This window comes from Trachypithecus francoisi, unplaced genomic scaffold (genome assembly GCF_009764315.1).
Source record: "Trachypithecus francoisi isolate TF-2019V2 unplaced genomic scaffold, Tfra_2.0 Lachesis_group6, whole genome shotgun sequence".
NCBI classification, from domain to species: domain Eukaryota; kingdom Metazoa; phylum Chordata; class Mammalia; order Primates; family Cercopithecidae; genus Trachypithecus; species Trachypithecus francoisi.
Window position 1 is genome coordinate 33,632,024 of NW_022681471.1, and position 12,974 is coordinate 33,644,997.

At 41.5% G+C, this 12,974-nt stretch overlaps 1 protein-coding gene across 1 annotated transcript in view; it reads left to right on the plus strand.

Annotated features, from left to right (window-relative positions):
- KIAA1210 (KIAA1210 ortholog) overlaps nucleotides 1–12,974 on the plus strand; it is an 85,002-nt gene that overhangs the window by 46,382 nt on the left and 25,646 nt on the right. Inside the window, 3 exon segments of the mRNA XM_033201645.1 lie at nucleotides 3,241–3,367; nucleotides 4,000–4,134; nucleotides 7,647–7,802. Of these exon segments, the coding sequence (XP_033057536.1) occupies nucleotides 3,241–3,367; nucleotides 4,000–4,134; nucleotides 7,647–7,802 (418 nt within the window).

Genomic DNA, 12,974 nt, shown 5'->3' on the forward strand with positions numbered 1-12,974 from the left:
CAACTTTGGTGAATCTGGCAATTATGTGTCTTGGAGTTGCTCTTCTGGAGGAGTATCTTTGTGGCGTTCTCTGTCTGTATTTCCTGAATTTGAATGTTGGCCTGCCCTACTAGGTTGGGGAAGTTCTCCTGGATGATATCCTGAAGAATGTTTTCCAACTTGGTTCCATTTTCCCCCTCACTTTCAGGCACCCCAATCAGACGTAGATTTGGTCTTTTTACATAATCCCATACTTCTTGCAGGCTTTGTTCATTTCTTTTTCTTCTTTTTTCTTTTGGTTTCTCTTCTCGCTTCATTTCATTCATTTGATCCTCAATCGCTGATACTCTTTCTTCCAGTTGATCGAGTCGGTTACTGAAGCTTGTGCATTTGTCACGTATTTCTCGTGTCATGGTTTTCATCTCTGTCATTTCGTTTATGACCTTCTCTGCATTAATTAGTCTAGCTGTCAATTCTTCCACTCTTTTTTCAAGATTTTTAGTTTCTTTGCGCTGGGTACGTAATTCCTCCTTTAGCTCTGAGAAGTTGATGGACTGAAGCCTTCTTCTCTCATCTCGTCAAAGTCATTCTCTGACCAGCTTTGATCCGTTGCTGGCGATGAGCTGCGCTCCTTTGCAGGGGGAGATGCGCTCTTATTTTTTGAATTTCCAGCTTTTCTGCCCTGCTTTTTCCCCATCTTTGTGGTTTTATCTGTCTCTGGTCTTTGATGATGGTGACGTACTGATGGGGTTTTGGTATAGGTGTCCTTCCTGTTTGATAGTTTTCCTTCTGACAGTCAGGACCCTCAGCTGTAGGTCTGTTGGAGATTGCTTGAGGTCCACTCCAGACCCTGTTTGCCTGGGTATCAGCAGCAGAGGTTGCAGAAGATAGAATATTGCTGAACAGCGAGTGTACCTGTCTGATTCTTCCTTTGGAAGCTTCCTCTCAGGGGTGTACTCCACCCTGTGAGGTGTGGGGTGTCAGACTGCCCCTAGTGGGGGATGTCTCCCAGTTAGGCTACTCAGGGGTCAGGGACCCACTTGAGCAGGCAGTCTGTCCTTCTCAGATCTCAACCTCCGTGTTGGGAGATCCACTGCTCTCTTCAAAGCTGTCAGACAGAGTCGTTTGCGTCTGCAGAGGTTCTGCTGCTTTTTTGTTGTTGTTGTTTAGCTGTGCCCTGTCCCCAGAGGTGGAGTCTACAGAGACAGGCAGGTTCCTTGAGCTGCTGTGAGCTCCACCCAGTTCGAGCTTCCCAGCGGCTTTGTTTACCCACTTAAGCCTCAGCAAAGGCAGGCGCCCCTCCCCCAGCCTTGCTGCTGCCTTGCGGTTAGATCGCAGACTGCTGTGTTAGCAATGAGGGAGGCTCTGTGGGCGTGGGACCCTCCCGGCCAGGTGTGGGATATATTCTCCTGGTGTGCCTGTTTGCTTAAAGCGCAGTATTGGGGTGGGAGTTACCCGATTTTCCAGGTGTTGTGTGTCTCAGTTCCCCTGGCTAGGAAAAGGGATTCCCTTCCCCCTTGCACTTCCCAGGGAGGCGATGCCTCGCCCTGCTTCAGCTCTCGCTGGTCGGGCTGAAGCAGCTGACCAGCACCGATTGTGCGGCACTCCCTAGTGAGATGACCCCAGTACCTCAGTTGAAAATGCAGAAATCACCGGTCTTCTGTGTCGCTCGCACTGGGAGTTGGAGACTGGAGCTGTTCCTATTCGGCCATCTTGCTCTGCCCCTGTTTTTATTCTTTGTTGCTATTGTAAATGGAAGTGTTTTCTTAATTTCATTTTGAAGTTTTTCATTGCAAGTGTATAGAAATACAATTTTTGTATATCATTCTTGTATCCTTCAACTTAGATGAATTCGTTTATTAGTTCTAGTCATTTTTAGTGTGTTCATTAAGAGTTTTATATACACAATTACGTCATCTGTGAATAGAGATAATTTCACTTCTTCCTTTTCATTCTGGATGGCATTAATTTCACTTTCTTACCTAATTTCCCTGTCTGTAATCTCCCATACACTGTTGAATAGAAATGATAAAAGCAGTCATCCTTGTCTTGTTCCTGATCTTAGGGGGAATACATCCAGCCTTTCACCATGATATTAGCCGTGATTTGTCACAGATATCTTCTATCAAGATTGAGTGCATTTATCATGGAAGGGTGCTGAATTTTACAAATGTTTTTTTCTGCATCTATTGAAATGGTCATATAGTTTTTGTTTCTATTCTATTGATATAGTGTTTGGCATTCACTGATTTTCACACATTAAGCCGATCATTCCTTGTAAATCCTACTTTGTCGTGGTATATAATTCTTTTTATATGCTGTTGGATTCAGTTCGTGAGTGTTTTATTGAGGATTTTTGCATCTATGTTCATAAGAGATATTGGTCTGTAGTTTGCTCTTCCTGTGATGTCTTTGGTTGAAAATTTTAAAAGGTAAAATACATTACCACACTCCAAAAAGGAGTCTTTCATGTCTCTAGCCTTTCATTTGTTTTTATCTTTCTTCTGATCTTTCTTAACATGTAATTATCATCAACCTGGCACCATTCCCAATCAGAAGGTATTTTCATCTGGATTTAGCAAGCTTGGGGAAGGGAGGGGCAGGTGGTACATAGGATGACTTTGAAAATAGGATAGATATATTGTAGAGCTCTTGTGTGAAAGAGGAAAGGATCTGATGAATGAGAGCCTCCTGTATCTGAGAAGGTCTTTGATATTTTTTAAAATCAAAACAAAAACACTAGAGAGAAATTTGGGCATAAAAGATCTTTTATAATTCTCACTGTAATAATAGCAAAACTCATGGCCTTTCCTCCCATTCCCCAGAATTGCCACTATTGAATTATATACTTTAAATGGTCAAAATGTATGGTATATAACCATATCTCAGTAAGACTGTTATGTAAAAAGGATATATGCTCATAATGTAAAAAGTAAAATTATACAGAAGGACGTGAAGTGGAAAATGAACATTTCCTTCCTGTCCCTAATGCATCATTCCTCAGAGGGAACCACCTCTAACAATTTGTGGATATCCTTCTAGATTTTTTTCTTTGAATTATATATGTGTGTATATATTAAATGGGACCATACCATTATTTTTTTTCACTTACTATCTCATGAGCCGCTTTCTATGTCAGCACATATGCATCCCTGCTCTCCTTCTGAGGTATCTATGGTAGGGCCATATTATGAACATACATTTGTCTTCAGTTCCCATGGCCCTTGGGTTGCTTTTACAAGACCTTTCCTTTCTGTCCAGGGTCAAGAGCAGCATGGGGAGCAAAGCCCTATCCCATGATAGCATCTTCACGTTGGGTCCTGAGCCTGAAAGATCAGCAAGTAAAATGTGTCCTTCTATGGATCCCCAGAGAGGCAGACCTCGGCAGGTAATAGTGGACTCGAGCATCAGTGTCTAATTGAACTACTTCTCTTCTGTTCCCTACTCTAACCCTGCCAAAATTAAAAGGAGTGGGAACTTGGTTCTGCTTCTCAGCTGATCCTATCCCCACAGGGCTGTTGTAAGCCTTGAGTGACAGAATGTATAAATATATAATGTGCCTATTACCTGGCACACAGTGTTGATTAGTGTTGCCATATTCACTTCTTTTTTATTTTATTTTATTTTATTTTTGAGACAGATCTCACCCTGTCACCTAGGCTGGAGTGCAGTGGCATGATCATGGTTCACTGCAGCCTCAACTTCCCAGGCTCAGGTGATCCTCACACCTCAGTTTCCCGAGTACTTGGGACTACAGGCCTGTAACTCCTGGATGGTTTTTTGGTACTTTTTGTGGAGACAGGGTTTCACCATGTTGCCCAGGCTAGTCTCAAACTCTTGGGCCCAAGCAACCCTCCCACCTTGGCCTCCCAAAGTGCTGGGATTACACGCGTGAGCTACCGTGCCTGGCCTATATTCACTTCTCTTAACATACCATAAGAATAATTATTTTGACAGCAACATTCCACTGTTTATATGCTGGCATACCAATCCTCAAGTTTTTCTCTCTCTCTTACACAGAGATCCCGTATTTCCAGAACTCTACCTAAACCTAGGAGTAATGTGCCTGGAGTTGTGTCTGGAGCCATGTTTGGAGCTGTGCTTCAAAATGTGCCTACAAGTGCATTCTGGGTTACTGGCCCCAAGATCACTGAGGTAACAAAGTGGAATTGTTCCAAGCATGGGCAGCTGAGTCAGAAATCAGAAATGGACAGATCTATGCTTGAATTCTTACTCTGCTACTTACTGGCTGTGTGACCCCTGGGCTAGTTGATTAACTTCTCTGAGCCTTCTTTTCCTCAGCTACAGTGGTTATAATATTAACATCTACCTCAAAGGGTTGCTTGTGAGGATTGAATGAAGACTCAGAGAAGTTAAAGATAGTGCTGAAGTTCACCCTGGTAGTAAGTTGTAGACTTGGAAATCTGACCCAGGTGTATTAAACTCAAACCCCATGATCTTTCCATTACCCCAAGATACTCAACTTCTTTATACCTGCCTGAAGAGAAAGAAGGGTACACCTTAGTGCCTACGTAATGTAGCATCTTGCCTCCAGCTAATCCTAAACTTATGGTAGGGATCCATTACTCAGTCAGACTATATCTGTGATCCAGAAATGCTTCAGGGGGAGCTGGAGATATTGTCAAGGAGACAACCCTTAACAGTTGTCTTCCCCGTCTCAGCCTGTGGGTGGAATTATGCCCAAAGGTCCCTGTGTAAGTGGGAAAGTCACACAAGGAGACCCTTCTCCACTGGAGATATGATTATTTTCCATTTGGCAAAAGGTAAGTGGGGCTTATTTCTGACATGCCTGCTAAGACCCCTCATCTCTCACTCTGGTTTCCTTTCTTCTGGATCCATTAGCTATAGAGGAGAAAACACTGAGGTAGACACTAATAGTGTTGACCCTAAAGTTGTTAAGCAGCCCCTAGGGTCAGAAGACTGTTGCCCTCTTGTACTACAGCAGGAAAAGTCACTTCCATGAACTATTCAATCTTCAGTTTTAAACATCAACACAAGCTTTCACTCACCGCCATAGTTACACTCCCTGCAGCCTCATGACCATGACCAAGTGGCACAGGGTTCTCACATTCAGAAAGAGGAAACTGGTTTCTTGGACTCCTCCATCTTTCCCCTCCTCTCTTAGTCCCAGCAACAGAGAGACTCATATAGCAGAGATATTCTATTTTTTTTTAAAAATTATTTTTGTGTGAAAGTTAAAGGAAAATATTCTACGGGCATTACTTCTCACAAGGAAGTGGTTGGGGAAGGCCACAATAGCCTAAAGGCAAGCTTTCTTAAATGTTTGGTTTGGGCCTACACCTCACACTTTTGGCCTGATCCCTTAGTTGATACCCTGGAAAACAAGGTTGAAGACAGCATAGGGTATTAATAGGACCTAAGTAATCAACAACCAACCTGACCTTTGCATGGGAAACTTCCCTTAAGTACCAAAATGACAACTCCAAATGGAAGGATGGTTGATAGCATTAAGTCAAGGGTCCTGACACCCAGTGCTACATAAAAGCTGGGGCAAGCATGGAATTGGCCAGTGGGATCAATTCTCTTGAAGGGGCAGGATTCTAATGGATTAAGTGACATTCAGAACAACTAGGAGATTGTGAAAAAAGAAATCCAGGTATACAGTTATGTCAGAAATACTGACACTGAACCGATTTTATTTCCTGCCAGATTTTTACCTGATGTCCCATCTGAAGTGTTAGGAATGTGGATGCCTACATTACTCTCCAAGACATTTTCTGTTCCCTTTATTTGAGCACAAATAGTTAAAAAGATACAATGGCAGATTATTAGCATCTTGCTGTTGTTGAATCAAATTGAATTTAGTCATTTAAGAAACTGAGACTTCAAAACAGTTTTTCTTACTGCTCACGGTCTTGACTGTCCCTCAGCCCTTCTTAAGGAAGCAGGCACACCATCTATTCCGGTTGTTGCCTTTAAACGTCTTGAACTTGGCCTTCAGTATGGGCTCTCCCTTTTCTGGCCCTTATAATTAGGAGACACCAGTTCACAGTGATCAAGAACAAGGGCTATCGGCCGGGCGCGGTGGCTCAAGCCTGTAATCCCAGCACTTTGGGAGGCCGAGGCGGGTGGATCACAAGGTCAGGAGATCGAGACCATCCTGGCTAACACGGTGAAACCCCGTCTCTACTAAAAAATACAAAAAAAACTAGCCGGGCGAGGTGGCAGGCGCCTGTAGTCCCAGCTACTCGGGAGGCTGAGGCAGGAGAATGGCATGAACCCGGGAGGCGGAGCTTGCAGTGAGCTGAGATCTGGCCAGTGCACTCCAGCTTGGGTGACAGAGCGAGACTCCGTCTCAAAAAAAAAAAAAAAAAAAAAAAAAAAAAAAAAAAAAAAAGGGCTATCAAGCTGGACAGACCTTTCAAATGCTTGCTCTGCCACTGGGAGAATTAGAGGAAGTTACATCATCTCTCAAACTTCATTTTCCCCATCCATAAAATGGAGCCCACAATAGCAAATGCTTTAAAGAATTGTTGTGAGGCTTCAGTGAGATGTATCTATGGAGAGCATTCCCTGCTTAGCACACTGTAAGCCCTTAGTAAAAGTTAGTTGTCATTATTGTAGTTATTATTATTAAAGCTGGGCTTGGAGTTGGTTGATATGGCCTCTCCCCAAGAGCTCCCAATGGGGCCTGGTAGTAATAAGGAGGCACTGGAGAACCTGGCCAGAAGCACCCCAGGAGCATAACCTCGGTAAGCTTCACTGTGGCCCCTTCTTTGGCTACAGTGTCTGAAGGCTATCTGCCCTGAGCTGAGCAGAGTCTACAACAGAAGCAAGCATGTCAGCTTCATGACAGCAAGAATTTGTTTTGTTATTGTTGTAGGCCCATTTCCTGGAATGGGATGTAATGCATTGTAGATGCTTAGCCAGTGTTTGTTAAACATAAAAAGCAAGGATTCTGACCCACATCAAGAGGACCATGGCAGGGACCACTGCCTCAAAGTCAAGTGTACCATTTTCTTCAAAATGGAATCAACGAAACTGTCTGCTGAATCCCAAGGAAAACCCAAATGATCAATTTTTGTCCCTTTAGGAAACCATTCCATAGATTTTCTTTAAAATCTATAGATTCTAAAATTCTGTAGATTTTCTTTAAAATCCCAGAAAGTCATTCTTGACAGGATTAAGATAAGCAACTAACACAGTCAAGATTCAATCCAATAATTCATGGAATAATAGGAACAAAGAGTGTAGTTTGGATGCCAATTCCAGGTCATAACTCAAAGATTCACCTCTACGAGAACTGGACTTCCAAAGTCAAATTCAGACATTAAAAGAAAGATCAGAACTAAATAAGATTTGTATTTAACACCAGTAAGGAGATAACATCAGGATTCTGATTTTTCACGAACAAGCAATTTGAAGTTTCTGTCTTTGGGGATTGGCAAAAGTGTGCAGCACCCCAGAGGGGAAATCAAGGCTAGTAGTCTTTGGTTTGAGTAGGTATTAGAAATAAAGACGGGGAGGTAGGAAATTCTTCCCTGAGCTTATTTTTTTCACTTTGGATTCTTAGTTCTTCAACCAACTTTGGATTCCTTTCTCTTATTAAAGAATAAGATAAAACCACTAATTTGGGGGAGAGCACACAGGTTTTAACTTGTTCCTTCTATTCTCCCTCTTGACAGAACCCACCACCACGCCAGCGCCGACTCAGCATCATCCCACCTGTTATCCAACCTGACATAATTTCTAAGAACTTGGTAGAAATCTCTCTCGATGATGAGTCACCTAAGAATCCACAAAAGAAGGCTTTACCACATGAGAGTTTGACAGCCACTCAGGTGAGTATATATTAAGGGGCAGGTTGAGGGGGCTCACAGATCAGAGGCATAATTTCTTCTTGTGTCATCTATTCTCCCGCTGGAGCTCAACACTAGGGGGATGATTGGGGAAGGAGCTGACATTCTTGGCTTTTGATTTGCATGGTGGTTTTCCATCCAATTTACGAACCAAATAATCACCTTTTTAATGTATAAGCAAGAGAAGATAGTATTTTGGAAAAAATAAATTTGCAGATGTTTTGAGTTATTTCATGAAGATAAAAATAGAGATTTTTACTGAAACATAGTCACTACACTTTGAAATCCAGAAAATATCAGAGGTTAGGGCATATAATATTATTTGATGGACACATATCCATGTGAAAAATCAGTTGACACATGAGAGGGTGATGTGTCTATTTCATACATCTAGGTTTGTCAACCAGATAATATCAATCAGCGTATAGTAGTGCGTGCCCATATCAACACTTCCATTCTCAGACTAATGTGTGTTTAATTGAATGGTTGTTGGTGAACTTGAAAGGGCTCTGAGAGTGAAGTAGAGTTTAGAATGATTAACCTTTGGAAATAAAAAGTAAACAGAAACCTAATTTTTAAGGAAGAGAATTGACCAGTCAGAACAAAACTCTATTTTGATGTTAAAAGATCCTATGAAGTGAAGCAGCCCTCAGTTAGATATGTCAACAAAGAAACAAATTGGGTTAAAACCAAAGTTAAAGCACAGACTGGTAGTAGGTGGATGGATGCTTATTGTTTTATGGATCTGGGTTATGACTACAAGTATTTTCTGCAGGATACCACTAAATCAGATTAATTGGGATGCATAATCTGAATTAGTGGAAGAATTGAATTAGATAACATTTTTTATTGTGGTAAAATATAGATCACATAAAATGTATCATTTTAACCATTTTAAAGTATACAATTCAGTGACAGTACATACATTCACAATGTGATGCAATCATCACCACTATCAAGATCCAGAACCTGTTTGGTTCTCCCAAATGGAAGCCCAGTTCCTATTGAGCAGTTATTCACCATTCGTATCTCCCACCAGCCCCTGACAACAACTATTCTGCTTTCTATCGCTGTACTTGCCTACTCTGGATATTTCATGTAAATGGAATCGTACAATATGTGGCTTTTGTGTTGACTTCTTCCACTTAGCATAATGTGTTTGAGGTTCATCCATGTCGTGACATTTATCAGTACTTCATTTCTATTTATGATTAAATAATATTTCAATTTATGGATGTACCACGTTTTGTTTAGCCATTCATCCATTGATAGACACTTGTGTCCTATCTACCTTTTGGTTATTGTGTATAGTGCTATTATGAACATTCGTGTACGAATTTTTGTTTGAACACCTGTTTTCAATTCTTTTGGGTATATACCTGGAGTGGAATTGCTGGGTCATATGGTAATTCTATGTTTAATCAAACTGTTTTCCCCAACAGCAGTACTGCTTTACATCACACTTGTTAGGTTCCTGTTTTAAAAAAATTATAGTCATGCTAGTGGGTGTGAAATAGTATCTCATTGTGGTTTTGATTTGCATTTCTCTAGTAAATAATGATGTTAAGTATCTTTTCATGTGCTTGTTAGCCATTTGTGTATCTTCTTTGGAGAAATATCGATTTCTCCTTTGCCCATTATTAATTGGGTTATTTATCTTTTTGTTGTTGGGTTTGTAAACCAGCAAAGTACCTAAGACAAATTGTCAGAAACAATTAGAAAATTTTATTTTGCCGTGGTTAAGGATGAGCACCTAGGAGGCAGGTCTGTACCTTTCTCCAAAGATTATTTTGAGGACTTCAATGTTTAAAGGGGAAAAAGTGGATATTGGGGAAAGATGAACACAATTTTAAAAGGTGTGGGAAGATAAGAGACAAATAGTTGCGTTGTTTTGAGTCTTTGATCAGTCTTTCACTGAATACACAATTTACATATGAGAGGGGATAGAGGAATAGTCACTTATGCCTTCATCTTCCTCAGTGAATCTACATTTTTACATCAGAAGAAGCAATCAAATATGCATTTGTCTCAGGTGAGCAGAGGGATGAGTTTGAGTTTTGTCCTTTGTTCCACACCTGTGAAGATAAGCTGTCAATATACCTTGTCAGGGTAAGATTCTTACAGCTTAAAGTTTGGGCTGATTAAATTCCCTGGCCTCAGTCACATTGCAGGGTAAATGCTGGTAGTTAATATTTGAGGGTTAAGTTATTCCACTGAATTGGCTAATAAGGAGTTAATTTAGAGTGCTACAAGTTTGCCTCTTTTTGTAATGTCTCATGCTTTACCTGGATGACTTACACCATAATTCCACAGCATTGTATACAAATAAGTCTCCGAAGCACAGAGCCATCTTTTTTTTTAAGCAATCCTCTGCTGCGTATGTCTGTGGTTTCAGACACTCAGGAGACTGAGGCAGGAAGATCACTTGAGGTTAGGAACTCGAGGCTGTAGTGCACTATGATCATGCCTGTGTGTAGCCACCGTACTTCCACCTGGGCAATGTAGTGAGACTCTGTCTCTAAAATAAAATAAAATTTTAGTTTTAAAACCCTCTAATACATCAAAGGAGAACATAATGCTCCTTCCCCCATGATTGCACAAAAATTTACAACTTTCAAAGTGATTTTCCATATATAGTTACATTTGATTCTCTCAGTAACTCTGTAAAGCAGATAGGAAAGACTCTCATTGTAAATGAAAAAAAATTGAGGTTCAGAGAGGTGAAGTGACTTGGCCAAGGCCACAGAGCCAATCAAAGATAGAGCTGGGGCTTGATCCCAGGACTCCTGACCAAATCCATAGCACTTTTCACTGAACTATGTGGCCTCTAGCAGTCATCTAACTTTGTATAACCAATGCCCAGCAATAGCAACAACAGCTAACATTTATCAAGACTTTCTTATGTAACAGGCACTGTGTTAAGCACTTTCCTTGTATAATTTTATTTAATCTTTACAACAACAAACCAAAGTATGTATTATGATTATTCCCATTTTACAGACATGAAAACTGAGGCTCAAAAGGGCTAGGGAACCTGCTCAGGGTCAGACAGCCAATAAATTGTATAGCTAGGATGTCATATTCAGGCCTATTTGGTTTCAAAGTCCATGTTCTTATTCTCTATACTAGTTAAGAAATTGAAGAGATTGTGACAGAAGGGGGAGGGGGCTGCAGGGAATATCAGAAATTCCACCTTCAAGAACTTTCAAGTTGGCAAAAATATTGACCACAACAGCTTTAAGTAACACAGATTTTGAATGAAGCAGCAGCTGTGCAGGAACTCTCAGGAATGGGCACTTTGCTACATCCAGGGAGTTAAAATCCCTACAGCCATTACTGGGTCTCACACTCTGTGCCAGTACCTCTTGGTGCAGAAGTTTCCCACCAAGAACCACTTTTCCCACCAAGAATTGTTTCTTCTTGTGGAGACAGACACATGCTTTTAGTTTTGACTCACATAGAACCCAGCTCTCCAACATCCCAGTGTCAGTTTCAGAATGTATTTTTTCCCAGAGTGACAGCTTATGGGCCAAATGCTTGATGAAATCTGGGCCTAAATAGCCACCTGGTAATCCCCTTATTTAAGACATTACAATCAGAGCTTTCCTTTGTTCCAAGAAGACAGTCAACCTTCTCTCTGTCCCTGCTCAAAAGGGGAAAACCCTAGCATCATACAACAGAAAAATAAATCATTAAAAAGGACTACCAAAATGTGCGTTATTGACTAAACTCCTTTGCACTGGGTCTAGAAACTTGACAGAAGGGAAAATGTGTTATTATTTTCCAAAGAGAAGCCCTTATCCCAGCTAACAGCAAAGGAATGTTCAGCTCTCTAACAACCAGTGCTGAAGAATCCTTTCCCCTGGCCCGAGGTCCAACCCAGGTTTCTTATCTAAGAAGATTCTGGATTAGTAGGTACCAGGCCGGGCACGTCTCCCAGATGTTGAGGCACGAGGAGCCCATTTAATTCCAGATATTAATCTGAAGATGTCTGTGCTAAACACTCTCTAAAACACAGGAGAAGAAATGAAAACATCTCAGCCATACTTAATAATACGCATAATGGACCAAATGTTCTCCCTTATAAGTGGGAGCTAAATAATGTGTACACAGTGGACATAGAGTGTGGAAAATAAACATTGGAGATTTGGAAGGGTGGGAGCGAGGGAGGAGGGTGAGGGATGACAAATTGCTTAACGGGCACAATGTATATTATTTGGGTGATGGTTACAGTAAAAGTAAAAGCTCAGACTTTACCTCTATGCGACATATCCATGTAACAAACTACGCTTCTACCCCTTACATTTATACAAAAGAAAAAATAATATGCAGATTGGGTTCGGACAGGGTATGTCGGCTGTCAGAGTGCATGGAAGGAGAAGTAGGTGTTTGGAGGGAGTGAGGATGGAAAAGTAGAGAAAGGTGTCCCACTTTCTCCACTTGTTTTTCTTTCAGAATTCTGCCAGGAAGGGATTCTATTTGCTTTTCTTGGGTAACTCATAAAATCCTGTGGTTGGCTCCTGTGGTAACTTTTTTTTTTTTTTAAAGACAGTCTCGCTCTGTCGCCCAGGCTGGAATGCAGTGGCGCAATCTCAGCTCACTGCAACCTCCGCCTCCCGGGTTCAAGCAATTCTCCTGCTTTGGCCCCCCCGAGTAGCTGGGACTACAGGTGTGCACCACCATGCCTGGCTATTTGTGTGTGTGTGTGTGTATTTTTAGTAGAGACAGGGTTTCACTGTGTTAGCCAGGATGGTGTCAATCTCCTGACCTCGTGATCTGCCCTCCTAGGCCTCCCAATGTGCTAGGATTACAGGCATGAGCCACCGTGTGGTAACTTTTCTAGGTTGCTGCTAACCAATAGGACTGAGGGAAAGAGGACCTAAGAAGGCCTAAGAAGAAGCCACACTTCCCAAAAGGAGTCCATATATTTCTGACTCCTGTTCTAAGGCAACTGACAGGATTATTCCTGAACTTGCTGTACTCATATTTGAAAATGGGAGCCTTTCTCGTCATGCTAGAGGACTAGGCAGTGGTTCTCCACTTTGGCTCCTGGAAGACTCATTTGGAAACCCTGTTAAAACTATTCTAAAGCCTTTCCCCGATATTCTTACTCATTAGGCCTTGATATGTCCCCAAAACGTGCTTTTGCAACAT